Here is a 23,673-nt window from a genome sequence, read left to right on the forward strand (position 1 = left end):
CCCTTTGCAAAAAAACCCCAAAACAAATTGTTATTTTTGTTCATCAGAAGCCTAGCGTGGAATGCTATTCCCTGTTTTGCAATGCCCAGCCTGTACAACCACAAATATCCTTATGCCCCAGTGACTCGCATAACAGACATGACCAAATAGTCTTTTGTTAATGCTGTGGTGGAAAATAAGTGTATACAGACCATTGCGAAGGCTAATGGCTACAGTTAAATCGTGCTCTGCATTGACAATGTAATAATAGGCTAAACTGCCACCCGATTTGATCCCCGTTGCCGAACAAAATAAAGCCCAGTCCACATTTGACACATTATAATTTACCCCCTAACAAGAAAACCAATAGTCTGTTGAAACATAAGCATAAGTTATTGGGTCATAAAGTAAATTGGATTGGGGTACACAGGACTGTTAATTGCTACCTTGCTTTTAATGACAATCTGAAGTGGTGCCCAACTTTTTTTTTTTTTTTGTGGTACTGAAGGACATGAACATAGTTAAAAACATAGCAGATCTTTTCACAAAAAAAGTGATTGTAGCGTGTGTTGTATATGATAGCGCATGAACCAATGTTGGCAAAGTTATTTGTCTGTGGAGCATTAGTCAGTTTCTCTTTTTTGTGTGCAGTGCAGGTCTGTAATGGAGTTAGTAGTGAAATGTTAATGTCTGTGTTCCAACTGAACTCAGCAATGCCAGTTTTCGTCTGCAATCAGCTATACGGAAAAAGGCTTAAGGTCTTCTTCTTTCAACACACTGTTAATGGAATTAACGGCAATAAAACGGAGAACGTTGTATCGCCTTTGAACACTGTACTTATTGTAGCATGAAAAGATTCCGCGACTGACTTTTCATGTATCAGAGAAAGCGTATGCCAGGCTGACGGATTGTCAGGGAAGCTGTGATGACTTTCCAAACAACACTGATAGTGCAAGCAGTTACCATCCCTCATTGTGATACACTGTCGCCTGCTTCTGCATGCTGCCACGCTGACAAGAATGCAATCTGGACTAAAAACTCATCGTGTTCCAGCGAAATCACATTAATATCTCCCTGGCTCCTCTGACACAGATCCAGCACACTTGAAACGGATGGTGCCGGGAATCGGCTTTGGCGGTTTGAGCTGTTTAAGAAAGGGACTTTGTGAATGTAATCCCGCATAATTGAATATTAGACAACGTTTTAGCTCTTACTAGAATTAGGGTAAGTTTCCGGACTAGGAGATGTGCTTTATGTCGGCATTGCTGTGGGCTCGCTCGGCTCTTCCGCGCCGTTAATAACGCAGTCACTTTGGATTGAGAAATGATGCTGTGCAAATGTACACACCATCACCTGCATTCTGTATGCATATCTCCTCAAGTCCCTGGCTTAGGAGCTGTAACTAATAAGCCTCTCAAATCCGAGCCTGTTCCAATCTTCGTATCATGTGGATGGCATTATTGGCTGTTTACTGTGTAGGCTACCATGTACGTGCACTGCCCTAAATGGATCCAGCTCGACTCTTGGACTCATGAATATGAAAATAGCCCTTTGGCTTTTGGGCAAGAGGAGGCAAGCGCTGCATACACACGAAGATGTGTAGAGACAGCCACTGGGTTGTTTGACGTAATGAGAGGTTCACGAGTATATGTACAGTATGCGAGGTTTTCTCACCAGAGGGCAACATTGGTATAAAACTCCTTTTATTTGTACAGATCTTTATGCTGATATTTGTGGAGATTATTCAGAGCAGACATTTTTACAGATGGTGATACAGCCTATTAATCATTTTCGTGCCAACCCCATGCTGTGTCTGTGTGTTTGAAGTTTAGCTGGTAATAAGTATTTCATTTTACAAATTTCTCTCAAAGCAGAAGCCAGGGACTACACTGAATTTAGTCTGAAATGGACATGATGATGATGATGATGATGATGATGATGATGATGATGATTGTGGTGGTGATGGTGACGATGATGACATGGTTCTTCAGAAGACAGAAAAATCAAGAGAAATAGTAACTAAAAGTTTCTTAGGAGTGTGAGCAGTATATGGGAGATTAAGGACTTGTATATAAAGATCTTATGTAGTGTTACACAAAAAGAATTTGCTCCACCCACCCTTAAATGTAAAGATTCATTGTTAAATGGTCCAAACCCAAGTTTTAGTTCTTTTTCTTATATTTAATGCCACCATTATGTTTTAAGTGGAGTTGGACAAAAATGATTGAAATAGTTCTTTTATTGAAAATAAATTCAAAGGGGTCAAAGCCCAGTGTTCTTTGTCTCAAAAAGTTATATCACTATGAAATAAAAATTCATTCTTTTCTGCATTTATCAGGACAATATGATATAAAATTACACTGTAATCTTTTCCAAGTCTTTACTAATGATAAGCAAACTGTGTTATCAATTTGCTACGCGTGCTTTGGTAATTTCCTGCCCTACTTCTGTTAAACATTCTCTGTACCGAAATTGCATTAAAAAGCAATTTCCTTCAGTAGAATTGCTCTCCCTCATCTGATGTTAATTCGTTTGGAGGTGTGCAAAAGACAATCTCCTCATGGTGCCAGGCCGTGGACCTTTTGGCATAAAGATGACATAGCCAATCAGCTTAATGCCACAGGAGAAGCTTTGCAGAGGCTGCTGATGCAGAAAAGTGGTCTGTGTGGAAGGGAAAGGGTCATGTTGCTTCCATGATGCATCACAGTTACACAATTTTCATCTTGGCCAGGTTGGGAAGTGGAGTGCGTCCGGAGGTCTGAACATCACAGAGGTCCCCAAGCGGAATGGGATGAACATCACTGATTCGCTCTCCAACCGCTCCCTGGTCATCACCACAATCCTGGTAGGTCACATACGCACCTTCTTTGAAGGACAATCGTTCCTCTCCTCTCTTTTAACCTTGACCTAGGTCAGAGGAGAATCAGTTTTTGCGAAATAATGAAAATGGCCTCCCTGCAATTTTCATGCTGCTGCTGACAAGAGTTTAAGAGCTTCCACTACTTAAGCATTTTAGTCCCTCAGTTCAGATGACTTGCCACACTCAGTCACCACTCACGATTTGATGTATTAAGCAACAGTACCAGACATCCTCGCCTGCTAAAATTGTAACTGAAGTCTGCTGTCTGCATTTCAGTCTGTGTGGACTGGTTCACTGAATATCTCAGTGACCTTGTGTTACTTTGAAATTTTTGTTAAAATATAAATGATCGATTTACAGTAATAGAATTCAAATGCTGATTTTTTGGACTTACAAGTAGAAAAGAACTTAAAACTTACTTTTTGTAACTCAGTAACTCCCCCCAAAAAACAAAACAAAACAAAATGAAACAAAAAAGAATTCCATATATAATATATGTGCTTTGTTTCCTGCCCACTGGTATGACGCAGTTCCTTGCTAATGGAGTAATTGATAGACTGCTGTATACCAGCTTTGCACCCAGATAATTCCATTACTAACATGACTTGAAATAAACAGGTGTTCCCAAACCCCCTCTAACAGTTCAACTCAGTTTTGGGGGTTAAAAAAAGACACATTTTCCTGGCCTATATTTATAACTGTCGTTGAAAGGTTAGGGGTTTTGTTGAGTTGTCACTGGGGTGCTGTCGCCGAACAGCCCTTTTGGGGCTTATTTTGGACAGGCCTATGAGTTATCAACAACAATAAACACTGTCATTAGGTAGAGATTGAAGCTGGAGGCTATAATTATGACCAAGTGTGATCTAGAAGGGATGTAATCAGTGTTTCTCTTCTGCCAGCAATGGGAGTTCCATGTTCTGTCGAATAAAGAAAGAGGAGACTGACGAAACATCTTGCTTGTGGTAATTTTTGACTCACCCTCAAAAGTGCTTGTCAGATGTCGTAAAATGTGAGGAGCCTCCCTTCTGGTTCTGCACAGGGCTTTTGCTCCGTTTCAATGACTCACAGGTATTTTTTGAATGGAGCTGCTGCAAGCTGTGGGAGAAACCAATGTTTCAAAGGACAAATCAACGAGAGTTTTTATTTAGCTTTGTCCCTTTTTGAAACAGGATATCTCACAGACGAATGCTGAGATGCTTTTCATTCTTCTATCTTAGTCACAAGATGTTTTCTTTTCTTTTCTTTTCTTTCTTTCTTTCTTTTTTTTTTTTTAAATAGCTTTGCATAGAATGATCTCATCAGGACACAAATAAGAGGGCTGACATTTTTATGATGATATCTGGCACCCTGAAAGGAGATTAAGATATTTAATGTGCTTTCCTGCTTGCATTAATTGTCCTCACTTCATTGCCTATAACTGTTTCTCTGTACACTACTCTGCCGACTCCCACTCTGTCTTATGTACATCCATGCAGAGATAGAGCGAGAAAACTGCTTTAAAGGCTTTGATTTGAGTCCAAACCTTTGGGGAATTTCAAGAATTAGGAGCCTAGGAACAGATGGTAATGGCTTTTTTTTTTTCCACGACAACACACAAACTTTTTGATCAAGATAATTGGACAACTTGAAGAAAGTTTTCCATAGTGTCGACTGGTTTTCACTTACAATATAATTCCAGAGTAATCAAAAATTCATCGGCTTTAATTTATTTAATAGTGCGTCAGTATGAATCAGCAGCAATGTTTGATTGGGACTATCGTAATTGGCATGCTGCCAAGTGAAGACAGATAAACACTCAAAAGTATTTTTGTAGTGTGTGAATATTTTCTTTATTTGAGGACACTTCATATTAAGTAGATGATGTTGTGGATTACTTGTAGTGCTGGTGACCAAAGTAATACTTTCTGCTTGTATCAGTCGCTCTCATGTTGTCTGACCTTCTCTGCCATTCTGTTTGTACTTAATCCTACTGTTAGTAAAATACTTCTAACATTCTGATCTCCGCTGCCTGAATCCTAATTCTGTTTACTATGAAATTTACTGTCTACTGCTGCTTACTCATTCATATGTTGGACACAACCAGAATGTCAAATAGTATCTTGGATTCTGATGTAAACAAGTAACATTTATTGTTGCTTTCTGCAGTGGATTTGTGCATTTGATGGTCGTGTCGCCATGTTTATGTAAAAGCCCCATCTTTTTAAAAAAATCTTTTTCGTCCGTTTCCTACCTTCATCATGTACCCTATGTTCAAGTACTTATCACCAAGGATCATTTGTCACTGGAAACTCCGTATGGTGTCTGATATTTATGCATGTATGAAGTAAGAGGAACATTCACTGCAGTGATGTTGTATTTGGTTTCCCAGAGTGCACTGTGGATACATAATGACATATTACTTATCTGATGTCAATGTATCTATTTTCACATTCACACACAGACTGTGGAATGGGTGACACACCACTGCACTTTGATGAATTAAGGCCTTGCGCTCCCTTGGCAACAGAGGCATGCAAATGGCATCTTCATGAAACATTTATTATAACGGCAACTGGACAGACAGGACAAGAGCGACAAAATTGATTTCCAAATACAAGCTCAAGCATCATTACACTTGCTTGAAACATCTCTCCTCTCCCACGGTTACGGAAAGAATCCAGCCTCTTCTCGCAACCAAGAATCCCGTTCTTTTGTGTTTGAGTGGAAGCCATTATGATCGGATCTTTCTCTCTCTCTCTCTCTCTCTCTCTCTCTCTCTCTCTTCTAGTTTAGCGGAGACACAATTAGATAGCAAAGGTCACCTTGACAAAAGAATCAATGACTTCACCAAGAGTTTCTGAACTACACATCTAATGAGTGAGGAGAACAAAGGGTATAAATGAGAATTTAAAAACACATTAAGCAGTGATGGTAGTTGTTCCTCTCAATGCACAGTTGTGTGACGTGTCCAGATCACATATTGATAACTGTTTTCGCATGGCTCGGTGACAACCCTTGTTCTTGTGTCATTTTCTTTTTTTTTTTTTGTCTGTCCCTGAATGCTCTCAGTAGGGTGATCAGTGACAGCATTGAAGAGGACATTATAGGCATGTTCCCTGTCATGACAGCGTTCTGTTCCTAATCAAGAACTTATACGAGCCAAATAATGAGTTTCGAGGGGGAAATATTATGTAGCTGTAAAGACTGTCAGTACCCTGGCCATAAACTACATGAGCCTTGTTCTTCAGCTCTGAGGGGGCAGGGCATACGAAGAATGGGGATGTGTGTGTGTGTGTGTGTGTGTGTGTGTGTCTGTCTGCGTATGTGTGCGGGAGGTTCACAGTGTATGATGTGAATGGATTACAAGGTATCAGGAATGGTTATATTTTTGATAGAAACTCAGAGCCTTGGGTTGTGCCTACAGAATTGCCTTTGCACCTAGTGCATTGACTCTGTTCAAGATAGCATTAAGGATTCTGTTAGATGGAAGTCTCATGCTGTAATATGATGTAAAATTGGAAAGACTTCAGTGTTACTTGCATCCATCTCGCAAAACCTGAAACTTAGGGGGGAATGATACTTTACTGCAATGATGTTAACATGACTTTTTAAGCAATTCAATTTTAAAACAAATCTTTTGTAAACAATTTTTTTTGTTGTTTGCCAAGGAAAACAAATAGCATGAGAGATATGGAACGATAACAAATATTCTCTTACTTAGCACATCTCCCTGGTGACAAAATAGTGCATTAAAGTTTTCACAGTAAACTTGGGAGTAACTTTAGGAGATTTTCTCTCGAGGTTAATACCCATTTTTTGGCTACCAAGAATATAATCTAATAGTACAAGTTTTAATGTGTCTAAAAACTGCATTTCAAACGTATTTGAAGTATGTGTTAATAACCATATATAAAGTATACTGTATTCAAACGGGCCTTGTGTTCTTGCTAGTCGTTGAGTTTGAATCTGTCATTGTTTCCTGTTAAATGGTTCAACACGGTATCAGTCGAGATCAGTTTACTTCAACCAGAGGTGTGTTCTCAGCATAAATTGGAAAAGCTGACCTCACCGTTGCTTTTCATTTGATATTTTGTGTCCGGGCAGGAGGAGCCATATGTCATGCTTAAGAAATCTGACAAGGCGCTCGTCGGCAACGAGCGCTTTGAGGGTTTCTGCATCGACCTGCTGAAGGAGCTGGCCAACGTCCTCGGCTTCTCCTACGAGATCCGTTTGGTTCCGGATGGCAAGTACGGATCGCAGGATGATAAAGGCCAGTGGAACGGCATGATCAGGGAGCTGATGGAGCATGTGAGTACTTAATGACCGGTACTGGTACAATTAACAGCACCGACAGTATGGTCCAGTTCCACCACCACAATTTTCCTACATGTGTTTCTGCCAGCATTCCTAATGCTATCAGCGTCGAAGCTAGGATCACTAAATAATTTGATTTATCTGTCAACACACTTGCTTCCAATCTAATTCCCAAGTAACAAAGCTGTAAGTTACAAAGGTGATATAACGCTCTACTCCCCGCTTTACAGTCAAGACAACATCGATATTGCAAGACAAGCTCGCTGCAAATGCAGCTACAGCAAATATACAGTTAAACTGCTTTTCCTGAGCCAGCAGAAAGTAGAGAACAGAGCTTAGCATCTCGCTAAGAATTGTTCTGACCTCCCTGTCCCGCAGAGGAGAAGAGCTGCGAGCCTAGGACGGGATAGAAGAGGGGCTCGACTGACATTTGCAAAGTGGCTCTTATTCCATTGCCCTCACCCTGTCCTCACCCTCTAGGGTCAGAGCTGCTGGGCTTGCCTGAAAAGTTGTAATAGCTTAAGTGGCATTTAGTGAAGGAAGCCATATGGTTTGAGTCAATGGCTAGGTGCTGAAAGGGTAAAGGAAGGTGAGTTGCTGCAGGAGCACTTAATCTTCCCCACAGCTTTAGCCAGATCCTGGATGATAACCACAACCTTGAAGGGAACAATAGGATTATGGTATGAAGAGTTGAAATGGAAGTGCCGTTGTGTGCTCTTACTTGTTTTCCTCTCAATCTTGACCATAAAAATAAGCAAGCGGTAGGCCAGTTTCTGGCAGTCTTATCCATGGGAAGACATTGTCTGTTTTTTTGGGGTTTTTTTTGAGCTCTTGTCTGAAATCAACCAAGAACTGAATTTATAAATATATATATATATATATATATATATATATATATATATATATATATATATACACACACACACATATATATATATATATACACACACACACATATATATATATACACACACACACACACACACACATATATATATATATATCTCCTTGAATATTGTGTTTTATGGATACATGTAGTGCAGGCTTCATGAATAAATGGTATTACACATACAGTTAGCCTCCTGGAAGCAAGTACAGTGTGAATGACTCTCAAGCTGTTGAGGTGAGAAGCTATGCAAACACTCCCTAGATCTCTAAGTCTTTACCGCATTGTCAAGTTCATAGGTCAGTCTATTGCCACTCATCTGTAGTTTCATGAAACACCATTCAAATGTTTAAGGGACGCGAGGAATGTTTTCGTATGGCAAGCAAAAAGATTCAAAAATTAAATTTCGTGAAAATTCCAGAATATTGTCAGGAGCTTCTAATGACCTTGTTAACATTGTTCAGACGCTTTCTTTTTTCCAAACATTTTTCAAAAAGCAAACTAACAAACAAACAAACAAACAAACAAAAAAACCCCAGAATGATTTAAGGTTTGAGATTCTCTGACTTCTTGGATTGCTTTGTCTTCCCAGGTTCAATGCAGTGGATTTGAACAGTCTTGTGTTCTTGGACCTTATCACATGGCCTTGTGCGTATCAGAGGTGCTGTGTGTATTTTTAGGAGCTCTATTTTGTGGCTGAGTGCCTTTCTTGCTGCTGTCTATATAGATAAGCTGATCTTGAATCAGCAGACCTGAAAAGCAAACTAGGAAACAAGCACAGAGAGCTGACCTCGGATTGCCACCAGAGGCCTGCTTAGATAGCCTATTTTCATGTGAGTAAACTTCAACTCTTATCGCTTCTGAGGGATTTATGGTTTCAGTGATTTTTACTCCCAATTCCTGCTGAATTCTGCTGCCTCTTATTGCCCAGATACATGAAAAAGCAAACAAACAAAACAAAAAAACAGCATACATCTTATTCAAAATTGAAAATATGAAAATAACATCAGTTTTTAGCAGCTTTACGTTCTATCTACGAGGTACTTATGATTTAACAGGGAAGACATCATCATCATCATCATCATCATCACCATCAACAGCAACCCTATCAACTTTACATCTACCAGGTCGCGATAAACGCAATCATCTGAATCGACCTATATTTGCAGTAAATAACCTGTAAGCAGTGTTCTAGAAGGTCATTGATCTGAACAGTACAGGAAGGGGAGGAGAGCTGTTATGTATGGACTCTGTCAAAGTTATTTATTGACGCAATTTATTTTCATTGAGGCTTTTTATTAACCCTAAAAGAATTTTCATTTCTTTCTCATGGTCGTATGGATACTCTGTAAATATTATTTTTCCCTGAATGTGGCTATGACATGTTTTGTCAATGGTCATTTAGTAAAGGCCTATTGGTGTAAAGAACACATGGAACACTCAAACAGGCCTGTCCGTGGTTGGTTTTAAGCTGATAAAGTAGCATTAAATCATAGGGGTATACATTCAAACTGTCTCCCATGGCGCCCGCATAAATCATAGTTTCATTACTGATTAACAAAAAAGCCTTTTCCCCAGCACATCTGTTTAATGCTGTTGTTCTCGTGTGGAATGTATTCAAATCAACTGGACCTCTTCATTCATCTTTGTAGGTCACTGAGCCATGGCAAACACAGGAAGAAATAGAGAGCGACAACAAGAAATTGAATCTGTGTGTACGTTTATGCCGGTGCCTATCTGAGTATGCGTGTGTGCATGCCTGTGTGTGTGTCTGTGTGGGTGTGTGCGTGCGTGCATGTGTGTGTCTGTCTGTGTGTGTGTGTGTGTGAGTGTGCGTGTGTTTGTCTGTTTATGTTTTGTAGGACATCACTCCTCCGTTATGTGAGTTTAATGAGGACCTATAGAGAGCTGTGTTTAAGTTACTGCACTGTCAAATGTACGTGTGAAAGGGAGGGATGAAAGAGTGTGTTCCGCGTGGTTAATTAAAAAGCCAAAGGCCCGCCGTAACATGTAGCTTGCTGCCCTTTATTTTCTTCAGCTTGTACAGGCAAAGCCCTTTGCAAAGCCAAAGGGCATGATGGAGAAAGGCGCTAAGCGACGCAACAGGCCTTGTTCAACTTGATTTAGTTACAATGGATGATCCCATTAATCATGCCAGGATGCCAGTATTAATAGCTGGCTAAGCTCATCATTTGTTTCAGTCATGGTAATTAATCTTTGCTCTGACGGAAACACTAGAAGGTTACCCACTAGCATGGGCCTCATTGTCTCATTATTTAGATAAGCCTGTGGCCTGGACTTAGGAGAATACCTTCATGAAAAGACATTTTATTTACTAGTCATGAGCCTTCCACACATCTTTTCCTTCATTGTTACCATTCAGGATTGTGGACACAGCAATGTTTTTATGCCACTATGGGAAGAATATTCAATGATTTTTATAGATAGTATGCACAGCTGTCTTTATTTCTTTGTCATGAAGCACCCTTAAGCATCTCAGACACACAACCAAGTGGCTTTCAGCAGGATATATTGTCTAAGGATACTGTGTGTGAATTGGCCATAGTATTCGCTACACCACAGGACACAGGGAATACATATTAAACCTACCATCATGGATGGCTGTGGTAACCTGTTGGTCATTTCTCCCACTGAACAGCTGGTTTCGTTGAATAGCTGCAGTAGGTGTGGAGGGTAAAAGAGAGCGCTACATGTCGTTAAGGTAAATAATGAATGGGCTTACGGTGGCTGTGCTACGTGACACGTTGTCCTTATCCCTCTCGCTGTTCTTGGTTTGTGTTCTCGTGTTTAGCCGCCGTAGCGCTGACCACAAGTTTGACTAATCTCGACCATCACAGGCAGTTTTGCACCATTCACATCTTGGCTGTCAGTCAGTCACTCCAGATCTATTTGTTCTGATGTTCCAGTGTAAGGAAACAAAGAAGTGAACAGCGGCAAGATGTTGGCGGGGAGAAAAAAAAAAAAATACAATGAATGAGAATACAGTCTCTGTCAGACTACCCAGACAGGTCAAAAAATGAATTTGAATGTCAAAGAGCCAGAAGAAAGGGGCAACAGTCTTCCTTTGGCTTCATTGTGATGAAAATGTTACATTTTCTGATGTACTGAACACACAGTATTTTGCCAGAGCAAGTGTTGCACAACTTTTCTTTGCTCAGGAGAAGAAGGAGGTTGGAACTCTTTTGTGAGTTCAGTCCTGGTAGGGGGCGGGGGGGTGGATCCAGTGAAGCGTGAGCAAAGCAGCTGGTTTCATTAACCTCCTGTCCAGCCCTGGAGAGAGGGAAGCAGGGCAAGTCCATGTAAATGGTGACCTTCTAAATATGCAGCTAGACACGTTTGGGTGACTGCCTCTCTACGTCCATGATTCATAGAAAGAGAGAGAGAGAAAAAAAAACCTTAAGTGATGATGAGGAAAGTAGGTCACTTGCGTCTGAAATCAGCGATAGATGAGTCACCTTGGCAAAACTGAGTTTGAAAGAGCTTCTGCAGAATGCCGCAAACAATCGGTGATTTGTGTGCCAACATGATTGGCTTGGTGAATGGATTTTTGAATAATTCTCAAATTGTTTGTAATTGTCCATTATTGCATCCAACAGCCAATATCAAGCTAATTTAAAGTAATTACGCCAAGCCCTTTTCACATATCTGTGAAAGCCTCTACAACCTAATTTGACAGGCTTTTTTTTTTTTTTTTTTTTAGAGGACCATAAACTTTTCTCAATGACTTTTTTTTTTTCCCCGCAATGATTTGTATTTCAAATATACAATTTGTCAGAAGCCTCTCAGTGTGGCTCACGTTTCTTTTTCTTTTCTTTTCTTTTCTTTTTGTACAAAGAAAGAAACTGTTGTGTCAAATTGTTCTTATCAAGTTTTTTTTGTCAAATTGTTCTTATCAAGTTTTTTTCCCCCTGTTTGCTTGTTTTTTTTCTTTTGTCACCTTTTAGAGAGCAGATTTAGCTGTGGCTCCCCTGACCATAACCTTCATGAGAGAGAAAGTAATCGACTTCTCCAAGCCCTTCCTCAGCACTGGAATCAGCATTCTCTACCGCAAACCCAACAGCACCAACAATGGATTCTTTTCTTTTCTAAACCCTATGACACCTGACATTTGGGTCTACATTCTACTCGCCTACCTGGGCGTAAGCTGTGTGCTGTTTGTCATTGCCAGGTGAGTCCGGTGTTAAAAAAAAAAAAAAAGATTTCTGTACGATGTCTTTGATGATGTTATACCTGGAGAAATTAGCATTTGAATGTAATTGAACATCACAGATGAAAGAATTTATGCAAGAAATCTCAGAACTTTCAATTGCGGGAATGCTTAGGCAGAAGTGGAAGGGGACCAAAAGAAAAAAAAAAAAAATCACACTCATGCACACACACACACACACACACACACGCACGCACGTACACCCCCCCCCCTCCCCCACTCCCCCTGCATATACACACACACACAAATGCACACACAAACACACACATACACACACCAAAAATTGCCTCTTGCTGAACTCTTCCTCCCCGGGTGGCCATTGTTGGCAATTCACAGAGCCACACATCTGAAGTGCTGCTTGAGTAAGTTCAGAGGAAATGAACGTTTGGCTGAGTTCTGTGTTTCAAGATGAGACAGCTGCTCTCATCAACTCATTTTTATCATCAGTCCTGTCTCCTTTCAGCGCTTGGCTGAAAAGATAGCAGTGTAGTCACACACTAGTCCCTCCATCCTGTGCGTGTCAGGATATTGAGAAACTGACACCATGAGGGAAAGTCCGTACAGCAGGTGATAATGACACTTATATTGGTATAAATTGTTTCTTTTGGAACATGTTACTCTGAAGCATTGTCCAATGCCAAATGTAGTATGAGACCCCTCATTCACAAAATGATCATAAGATTTTCAACAACCTGATGGAATGTCTAACTGAAAATCTTTAAATTTTAAAGTAATGAGAGATTGCGTCAGCCTTATATACACAGTTATTTGGTCGACCTATAAAGAAATGCACGCTGACATCATTTTGATCTTTTTTGAAGATATCTTTTAATCAGTCAGTCATTCATTTATTTTTGTCTAATGCACATGTACAAAATGACACTAATTGCCAAGACTCTCAATCCATGTTTGAAAATTTATTTAACAGCGGTTGCATTTAGATTCGTATGATGATCTCAGAGATGTTTGGATCCAAACTGATACACAGCTTATCTCAACAAAGTTTTTTTTCGTATACTTCCACACAGTTCATTTCAACTCAGTGATCCACTTTTACAAAACACACTCCTAATTACTCACTTGACACAAACCTTTTTTACAAGGCCGAACAATAAATTGAAGTAAAATCTACTTTAGGTTAGGATACTCTCTCTCACTGAGTAAATCAGAGGAGCGAAAAACAAGACTCTTCAACATCTAGTCCTTTGTCTTTCGGAGTCTCTTTGCTTTGGGTCAGTGCTATAAAACACAGGAGTTCAGAGATTTGTGAAAGAGAAAATACAGATTTGCCAGCCAACCTGTAAACACCAGGCATCCTCTAACCACTTTGCGTATCAGAGCCCTTGAAACTAAGAATAACTTTAAGGACATAACTTAAGGACGGGGTGAGGATGAAGAATCAGTAGGAGAGATGCTTCAGTAAACTGCCTATGCCCTGGAAAATATACATTTGAAATGTGAAATAGATAAAAATGGGCAATGGAATACAGATTAAAATTTAAGACTCCAATACCTCGCCAGTGTGGATAAGCACTTACGCTCCAGTAAGTGTGTAATAACGGACCATCCCTCCAACGCTCTCTCCCTGTTCTTATCTTCTCAAATACCAACACATTGGCCAAGTTTCAATTTTCTGAGAGTTAGAGCTTCAGGTCATTTCTGACTGCAGGAGAAAGTGAAAAGACAAATAGTTTATTGTTATTATTTCAATTATCATTGCAGACTATCTTAAATATTGACTTTTCATTGTCAGCAATTGAATAGGTTGCTGAATGTGTCTAAGCTAAAAACATTACTATGGTTCATGCATACAGACAGAAAAAAAAAATATATAATAATAAAATAACCAAGTAGATAGAAGTGCACTCAAGGACATGAATTATGTTTTGTGTCTGCATCTAGAGTGTAAGAGAAATGCATTCCATAATATAACTGCATTACATCTATAGTGCCAAGCTTACACAAGACTGCCTCTGAAACAGTGAGGTAGAAAATAGGAAGTCTTCAACGTTTCACCATTCATGGTTCATTACGTTTTAAATGTTTTCATTTTTATAAATATTCTCATTTTATTTCAAAATTTCACTTTTATGGGTGAAAGGATAAGACTTTTCTCTCGGCAACATAAAACTGATCAAGGTAAAAATGATCTAAGCCTTGTCCTTGATCTCCTCTGGTAGCTAAATACTTTGAATACATTTGAATAATCTTATTATGTTTGGGAAAAATAGTTACCGGATTTTCATTGTGGGCAAAGTACTGACATTTTAACTTTTTTTTTTTAATCTCTCTATCTGTCTTTTAATATGACACTGAAAAGATTTATGGCGTGCAAAGCTGTTCTACAAAATAGTACGAGGATCCTTATAAGATGCGGTTTTATGTGCCCCACTTTCCAGTTTATGCCTCCCATTTTCTCACAAATGACATTTTAATGTATCTTGTCCTAAAAAAAAATGTGGTTTTATCTCGCAAACAGCTACTCGTAAAAGACATATATTCCAGTGAGCTTGAGTTTTAAACCTGTGACTTGAACAGCAACTGTCAAATTGCAAATACTACCTGTATTTAAGTTGTGTTGACAGACAGCTTTTGATGGTGACATTGAAGCAAGTCAAAACAACGTAAAGTGACACTTTATTTTATTTATTTATTTATTTATTTTTTAAATCTCTCTCACGCAGAACCGAGCTGCTCATTAAAAAGTTATGCCCGGTCACAATACTATATGCTTTGTGTTTCAAAAAAGAAAAAAAAAATAAAGGAATAAACTTTCCATGTGAAATGTGACAAGCGTGAGATATGCTGATTATCTAATTTTCTTTTCTTTTCGTTTTTTTTTTTTTTTTTTTTTCCCGGTAGCACACTCGCACAGCTTCCTCTGAGATTTGTTTTGAGAGATGCGGGTTAAGTAGCTCGATCAAGGACCCAACAGGGGTGCTACTTGTTGGAGAGAAGTGTTCAATTCAAAAGACTTGGAGTTCATTATAACGCACAGTTGCAGTTCTATATCGTAATAATCTCTTTTGGATTTATTTCTTAACTTCCTCTGACAAAGCTGCAGGACTGTGGGTCAAAATCTGTCAGACTCTAAATTTATGATGGGAGATTTACATGCATGAAATGAAAAGATCCAAAAAGACAGTAGTTCTATTAGTCTTCTCAGATTGCATAACTTTTTTTTCATCCCTTATGCCGTGGATTAGTCTGCCCCTGTCTTTTTTCACCGTTTCTCGTTTAGACTTTATGCACAAATACACGAGTTCTTTTTTTTTTTAATCTGCCCTGCGTTAACTCAGATTTACTTTGCTTTAATTTAGGACGGCATCACTCACGAAGCACCTGTAGCTTGTGTCACAATTTCATTTGACAGAGGACTCGCTTCCATTGGCTGAATGGTTTATTTTGTCATAGTGTCATCGTCAGATGATGGACGTTTCATGACTGATGTATGCATCTTAATAGTTTCATGCGATAATTTTATAGCTGGCCACCTACCTCCACTAGACTAAGCTGATATGAAAGTGCATGACTGTGTAATGACTACTCATATTATGTTGCTGCAAAGTGAGAATTTCTGATACGATACTCTGTTCTCTCCCAAAGATTCAGTCCCTACGAATGGTACGATGCCCATCCGTGCAACCCTGGCTCAGACGTGGTGGAGAACAACTTCACGCTTCTCAACAGCTTCTGGTTTGGAGTGGGTTCCCTCATGCAACAAGGTAAACTATACTCCAGCGTTCTCACTTTGCCAGTCTTTTAAAAAGAAACAAAAAAAAAACAACCAAAAAAAAACCCCCCCCCCAAAAAACAAAACAAACAAGCAAACAAACAAAAAAAAAACACCTTCAACTGACAACTGATGTGACTGTTTCTGAAGATGCTCTTCCTGTCAAGAGCACATGGAGCTCCATGACACGAGAGGGATGTTGTCATCCTCTTTTCCAAAGCACGCTGAGGAGGAGAGTTGTCAGACGTCTGTCACGAGTTGGCAGGTCCTGGGTTAGGATTTGTTTCCTTAAAGCTGCGACACCATCCGGGACCCTCCTGTAACGTTGTGGCCATAGGGTTGAGGCACTGATCCGAGCTGACAAAGAAGAAGAGGAGGAAGAAAAAAAAAACAGTCACTCTGTCTACCATCAGACACAGACACGCTGTTGAAGATTATAGACTCCACTGAGTCTTTTAGATTCATTTCATCTACTGTCACCCAATTGTCAGATGATCCTTTTCTTATGCATTTCTCACAAGAACTATGATAAGAGAAAATTCACAGAAGCATAGACTAGTGTGTCAGCATAGCCTAATTTTTTTTTTCCATTGTTTCATTACTGTTTGTTGTTTTGGACTTTGCTGACAGTTACACCTGTGTTTTTGTCTTTAACTTGACAGTATATTTAAGAAACCTTTCCTCTCTTCAACATTTGTTGCTCGTGTTATTATTTAATTGTAACGTCTTTCTTTTTTTTTTTTTTTGAACACTTCAGCACAGTCTGATGAAATTTAGAGGAGAAGGGGGAAGCTATTAGAGCCTCAATGAAGCTCTTGTGAAACTGCTGTTCCCCCGTGTCCCTTTTAGGCATACATAAGCAAATGTTGGCCCCCCCAAACCAAGTCCTATAATTAAGTAGGCGAGGGAGAAAGAAGATGAAGTAATGAAATCTTTAACCTCATGTAATGAAACAAATGGAGAAGGCTCAGGGAAGCTCTGTGGCAAATCTGTACTTGTAAGGACTGCAATTGTGAGGCGTAATTCATTAGGTACAAGAGCTCTGCACACTCTCTCTCCACCGCCGCTCTGACTGCATGACATTCCCACAAAGGTCAGCGTCGTGTTCAGAGTCAGTGAACATATTGTAGTCTTATGAGAAGTCAAAAAAACAAGCAAACAAACAAGCAGACAACCAACCAACCAACCAAACAAACAAACAAACATGAACAACAAAAAGCATGCATAATCATGATCATCAACAAAAAGGCATATACTGCTATAGATCTGTTCGTGTGAACGAGAGCAGCTATTATTTCGATAGTTACATACATCCATATATCCTGTGACGCGAAAGCGCTGACAACATTACAGAACAACTATTTTTTTGTTTGTATCTGTTACAATGTAACAGATACGTAGTGTACAGTGTGATGGAAATAATCACATACATGTAAAAGAATAGTCTAAATACATGTAATGGTACAGTGCACAAACTTTTTTGTTCTAATCTTTAATCTGTTTGGAACATGTTTAGGGGTGTTCAGAGGTGGATAGATGAGTCTGAAATGAAACTAAAAGGAGAGCAGGAGACAACAGAACATCGTGGATTGCATCTAATGAACATGTGTTAGAACCGTGATTTAGCCAATCGATAAAAATGACCTGAAGGTTGCCCGAGAAAATATCAACAACTCTTGTAGTCCTGTTTGCTCGTTAATATTTGTTGTATCTCATTCGTCAATAACACATTTGCTCCTCGTTTTCTCTCTTTGGACTTCCCTTCCATGAGAGAACACACTCATTTTAATCAATAGCAAATATTCACCTTTCTCGTCGAAACAGCCTGATAAACAGTTATGGTGTCGGGCATCATATTATGCTCCTAGATTGTTTTTTGCCCTCTCTCTCTCTCTCTCTCTCTCTCTCTCTTTCTGTCTCTGTTTTGTGTTGGAGTAATGTTTAGCACAGGTTACAATTCTCACAGGGACCTGCACACCCGATGCTACACCGACGTAGCTTAGCATACGAGGAGAAGTGAAAAAAAAAAATGACTGGAAAACAAGAGCATCCCATTAAATATCACTTAGCGCTAAACCACCAGGGACTGACTGGCCGCCCACTGCCGATCAGCAACTCCCCCCCCCCTTTCTTTCTTTCTTTTTTAAGGAGCTCTAACCAGATGTTAAGGTTCAGCATTACATACGCAAGCCTGCAACTCAATGCTGCTTCTCATGACACCCAGCACTTCGTTTTTATCACGGTCTGTGTTGTTGAGGGAAAACATGGCCTTAGGGAGAATGTACAAACAGCACCCTCCTAATCACACGTCCTTCTTAATTGAAACCAATTTGAAACATTGTCCGTGGTGGTACTCTCTGTCTCTTTCATGTTACCCTTCCTCCATATGAACTAAAAAATTGGAATATGGCGATGTCCTCTCGCTCTCTCATCGACCCCTTCAGACGTCAGCTGTATTGGGAGGAAAAAAGGGGATGATTATGATATGCCTACATTTTCAGAGACTGATATGATTTGCACCATTGATATGTACCCTCATTACCTTCATCCTGTCTAGAGTCATTGTGCCCCTCTAATTTTTTTTTGTTGTTTTTTTTGTTTTTTTTTTTGAGCATGCTCCTCTAATCTGGATAATGCATTATTTTTGCATGCTTGTCTGAGCCTGAAAGCACCTGCCTGCTATTTTAGAATGACACTGTTTTTTGTAGTGGTTTTGTTTTTTTCGCTACCCCCCTCGCCCCCCACCCCACCCCAAACACACATACAGTACAACAAGGTTCAGTTCCACATGCCCCGGCCTCTTTTCATCTTGGCAACAGCCAAACAGCACATGCTTTTAATCTGCTATTTAGATTATCTGAAGGTGTGGAGTGTGCCACCTCTTCTTGAATCTGTGTGTGTGTGTGTGTGTGTGTGTGTGTGTGTGTGTGTGTGTGTGTGTGTGTAATAAATGGCATTAGGTGCACTGTAGATGCTGCATGCTTTGAGCTTCCGAAATGGATATATCATGTTCTGCAGGAGAGGAATGGCACTATATTTTATGAACACAGAGTACCAAGACTTCTTTTGGCTTTGAGAAGACTGTGTTTGTTTGACTTCAGAGACTTGACTTATATTTGAACTCGGTTCCATTTTTTTTTTTTTTAACCCGCCTCTTTTTTTTTTTTTTTCTTTTCCCCTTGCCATTGACCAAGAACTTTTTGTGAAGCTTTCAAACAGAGAACAAGGCAATGGTGACAGTCACTGCTGGTTTGTTTTCTACAGCACAAACTTAGTCTCATTAGCATTTATGAGGACATCTCCAGAGTGCTCATAAATGTCACATTATGCATGATATTGTTTTTTTTAAGTGGAAAAAAGTTGTCATACCCTTTTGACTATCGGCATAAAACATATGAGAAAGATCATTTTATGCTGTGTACCGTAATATATTTTACTGGTGGTCATGACTGTGCTGTAGTGTCACTTTTTGCCAGAACACATTATTTTGCTTTAACATTTTCAAGAATGCAGGTTCTTTAGAAATTTTAAAGGAAAATTATAATACCAGCGATGGGTTTTGTATCAGTAGAAAAGAAAATCCAGACTACTGGATAGTGCGGTTTTTAGATATGACAACGACAAAAACAGAACTCTGACTGAAAGTTTGAAGATCAGGTCTTTGTGAGACAAAAAAAGAATTGTATATATATACCCTTCCTAACCATCCCCTCTCTCTTTCTCTTTCTCTTTCTTTCTCTCTCTCTCTCTCCCTCGATTGTGTTCTTTATTGTATACATCCCAATATTTTTCCAAAATGTGCAAAAAAATGTTGGAATTATGTTTTATGAAAGCAGATATGCATTCTAATATTTGCACCCTCTTAAAATGCTGAAATTCCACAAGAGTGTTTCTTAATTTAGCTTTTCCAAATCTGCCAACCCTTCATATCATATAGCATTGCAGCGTGAATTCCAGTTCCCATAAAGGCAATTAAAACCATGTTAGAATTCAATTTGCTTTCCAGACTAGGCTGTCTTGCCAGAATCTTGCATATGCTCTATTGATTTTCTTGTATTCTTCTGGCAAGAATAAGACAAAGCGAATATGTGGCATCCATCATATTTATGAGAATCTCTTGGCACGATGCAATCTTCTAATTTACAGATCCTAAATTGCTGATGTTTGAACACATCCTATTCTTGACTAGCATCTCTATTTTGGGGGGTTTAAATACTGAAATAACATTACAATTTAACTAAGTGACATTCATTTCATGCAGTTTCTACCAGTGCACCCATTTCATTTTTCCACCTTCAAGGTTCGGAGCTGATGCCTAAAGCTCTCTCTACCCGGATCATTGGAGGCATCTGGTGGTTTTTTACCCTCATCATCATCTCCTCCTACACGGCCAACCTCGCTGCCTTCCTCACCGTGGAGAGGATGGACTCCCCAGTGGACTCAGCTGACGACCTTGCCAAGCAGACCAAGATAGAATATGGAGTTGTGAAAGACGGTGCCACAATGACTTTCTTCAAGGTACAATTGACATTTCTTTCCCTTACTCTAATGTTCATGTTATATAAAGATATTAAGTCAGCCAAGAATGACAAAACACACTGAAAAACACCAAGTCGCATCTTCAGAAGTTGTGGCGCAATGGAAAAAAGGAGATGTTTTGAATTGCAGCCGAAGCCAACTTTTCAAAAAGCTAACTTTTTCTTCATGCAGTATATAAGTTTAAAAAAAAAAAATCAATAGTATCCCACAAAAGAGTTTTCTGTGAATTTCTTTGTCTTTTTACAGTTAGATCTTAATTCCCACAGCAAAAGAAAATTCTCAAGCTCCTCCACTTCTCTGTGTCGTTTGAAATGCTTCTTCATAATGATTTTTTTCTCTTTTTTTTTTTTTTTGTTACTCTAGTTTCAGTTTTTTTGCCTGCAGGGTTTTACATCTCATGTTATTTTATTATTTTGAGATTCTCTCAAAATGCTGCGAACTGTTGTGAAAATAGAAAAGAGCACTACAAAAAACAAAAACAAAAACAAAAAAAGATATCTAGACAGAGTGTAAGGATTGCCAATGGTGAAGTGATTACATACTCCAAACACTAAATCACAGTGTACATTATAATACTAAAACTTCTAGTATGCACTGAGGACATGACGAGGATTTCTACATAATGTTAATACAACAATTCTGTTCATTCAAATGCTTTTTAATATTAATAATATTTGATCGCTTATCATATTTAATACCTCCAGTATCTGGTTACTCTATTTCATTTTAAACATGTTTGAAGAGCTTTACTTTTCAACCCTAAGCCAAAGTACAATAAATACACCAAATACCTTTGAAGTATCCCCACTCCTTTAAGGCAGTAGGTAGTATGATTGCAGCGGCTGATGTACAGATATTAGAGAAACAGGTGTTTGCAATTAAACCATCTGGGGCTTCTCTGCTTAAGTGCTTCTGGTTTTTTCCTCGTTAACTTTGGGAAAAGCTAACAAGATTGACTGAGGCAAATGAGCTAACCTATAAGAACTTAGATGACACGAAACTTCAAAACGTTGCTTTCCAGACTGCTCCTCAACATCACTTCAGGAACAGAACCTGAAGCTTCACATGTTAATTTGCCATTTTATCAAGAGTAATCAAGGAGCACTCTCATACATTATTCCTCTTGTGTCACTTCAGATTCTAGATGAAGTTGAACCAGTAATTATCTGTGATTAGCTGTGGTATCTTACGTGACCTCCTCGAAGAGTACCATGAAATGTCATTTTAAACTCACGGCTAATTGAGAAAGACTCAACTGGGCCGAAACAACTTCCCTCTTTTTTTTTTTTTTTCTCTCAGCATACAATAGATGCGTGCCTTTTCCCGCCTTGGATTGTATCTTTTATTGTATATTAGAAAGAAAGGACAGTTTGAAGTGGTGAGTGGATGATATGTGCAATAATTCAAAGGACAAAGTAGCTACTTGAATGGCGGATAGAAATTGTGCCATTCTATTTCTTATTTATTCTCTTGTCATTCAAGGTTTAAGGAAACATGCCAGACACTTTCAATTATATTGCTCGACACCTGCGGGAAAAAAAAAAAAAACAGTTAGAGGAGAAAAAGGAATAACAGGTGTTCAAGGTTAATAGAACATCGTCAACGCTAGTGCTGTACAGAGCAATGTCAAAAAAAAAAAGAAAAAAAGAATAAACTGAACAAAAAAAAAATTTGAATCCCTTCTGTGTTTGGAATATTGTTTACTCTTTCATATCTGCTGTTCACAGTATAACTGAGTATGGAATACGTTGTGTCTGTTTAAAAACTGTGAGAGAACATAAATTGTCCACTTAAATTTGAGATATCAGTTACAAAAAAAAAAAAAAAAAAAAGATCAAGCAAGTATAAAGTCGATCTTCACTTTAATTGGAAAAGTCTTTCCCCGGGTGGGGTGCCATTTATTAACCAAAATGAGAAACTGTGTTGGTTCTTTAATTCTTTTTTATTCCTGTTTTTTTTATTCCTTTTTAATTAGATATTGATGTACTTCAAGGATTAAATGCACTTTTAGGATTGTTTGAATTGATGCACTTTTAGGATCCCATGTATGATGTAAGTGTGATAGTTCATATGTTTTTGTGTGTGACTGGTTTACATTGTTACAATGTTCTTAACTGACTAATGTTTTAAATGACCCGTGTTATCTTGTTGTCCTCAACTTGGTTTACTTCGAGAAGAACAACCCACAACAAAAGAAAATCGTTCAGTATGTGTCATATTTTTGACTTTTGTTCTCATAGAAATCCAGGGTCTCCACTTTTGAGAAGATGTGGGCCTTCATGAGCAGTAAGCAAAGCACATCGCTTGTTAAATCCATAGAGGATGGGATCCAGAGGGTCCTAAAGTCTGATTACGCCTTACTCACCGAATCTACCACGATAGAGTATGTGACTCGCAGGAACTGTAATCTTACACAAGTTGGAAGTAATATCGACAGCAAAGGCTATGGAATTGGCACTCCAAAAGGTAATTTTCACTTCCCAGCAGAGGCTTGAGCTAGTTGAGCTCATTCAAAACCTCTGGTGGTCTTACATGATTCAGAATTACCTTCTGATGTTTTGGTTATTTTTTTGCTTTCCTTCCATAACTTTCTATCTTGGGATGTTTTGCTAATGCAAACAGGCTAGAAGATATACTCATAGTGTCCCTTTTACTCATATGCAGATGCTCCCTTTTTTGTCAACTGAATACCACACTCTAATCACCAATGCTCACCTCGGTCTGTATGACTCTCCCCAGGCTCACCTTACCGGGACAAGGTGACCATAGCTATCCTGAGCATTCTGGAGGATGGGCGTTTGCACGTACTGAAGGAAAAGTGGTGGAGTGGGAGCATTTGTCAGGAGGATGAGCGTTATGAGACGGGTCCTATGGGCATCCAGAACCTTGGTGGTATCTTCATTGTGCTGGCCTCTGGATTAGTGTTGTCCGTGTTCGTGGCTATAGGAGAGTTCATCTATAAGCTGCGTAAAACGGCAGAACGCGAACAGGTGAAATACTTTATGACTTGCAAGATGCTTTAGAGCTGACACAGATTCTGTGATGAGAGTCAAATCGTTTGTTAAAAGGGTATTTAGTAAATGGAGGATTTTGGAGCAAAACGTTCATAAGCTTATTAATATCCTTATATTACTGTATTTTCTCTCTTTAAACAC

The 23,673-nt window shown here is 39.1% G+C and overlaps 1 protein-coding gene across 1 annotated transcript in view; it reads left to right on the top strand.

The window, feature by feature from the left end:
- grik3 (glutamate ionotropic receptor kainate type subunit 3) overlaps nucleotides 1-23,673 on the top strand; it is a 72,615-nt gene that overhangs the window by 47,187 nt on the left and 1,755 nt on the right. The window contains exons 9-15 of the mRNA XM_030781207.1: nucleotides 2,711-2,824; nucleotides 6,923-7,126; nucleotides 11,984-12,207; nucleotides 15,853-15,971; nucleotides 20,280-20,497; nucleotides 22,759-22,984; nucleotides 23,258-23,508. Of these exons, the coding sequence (XP_030637067.1) occupies nucleotides 2,711-2,824; nucleotides 6,923-7,126; nucleotides 11,984-12,207; nucleotides 15,853-15,971; nucleotides 20,280-20,497; nucleotides 22,759-22,984; nucleotides 23,258-23,508 (1,356 nt within the window). The remainder of the gene's footprint in view (nucleotides 1-2,710; nucleotides 2,825-6,922; nucleotides 7,127-11,983; nucleotides 12,208-15,852; nucleotides 15,972-20,279; nucleotides 20,498-22,758; nucleotides 22,985-23,257; nucleotides 23,509-23,673) is intronic.

The sequence above is a fragment of the Chanos chanos genome, chromosome 8, assembly GCF_902362185.1.
Source record: "Chanos chanos chromosome 8, fChaCha1.1, whole genome shotgun sequence".
Taxonomy (NCBI): domain Eukaryota; kingdom Metazoa; phylum Chordata; class Actinopteri; order Gonorynchiformes; family Chanidae; genus Chanos; species Chanos chanos.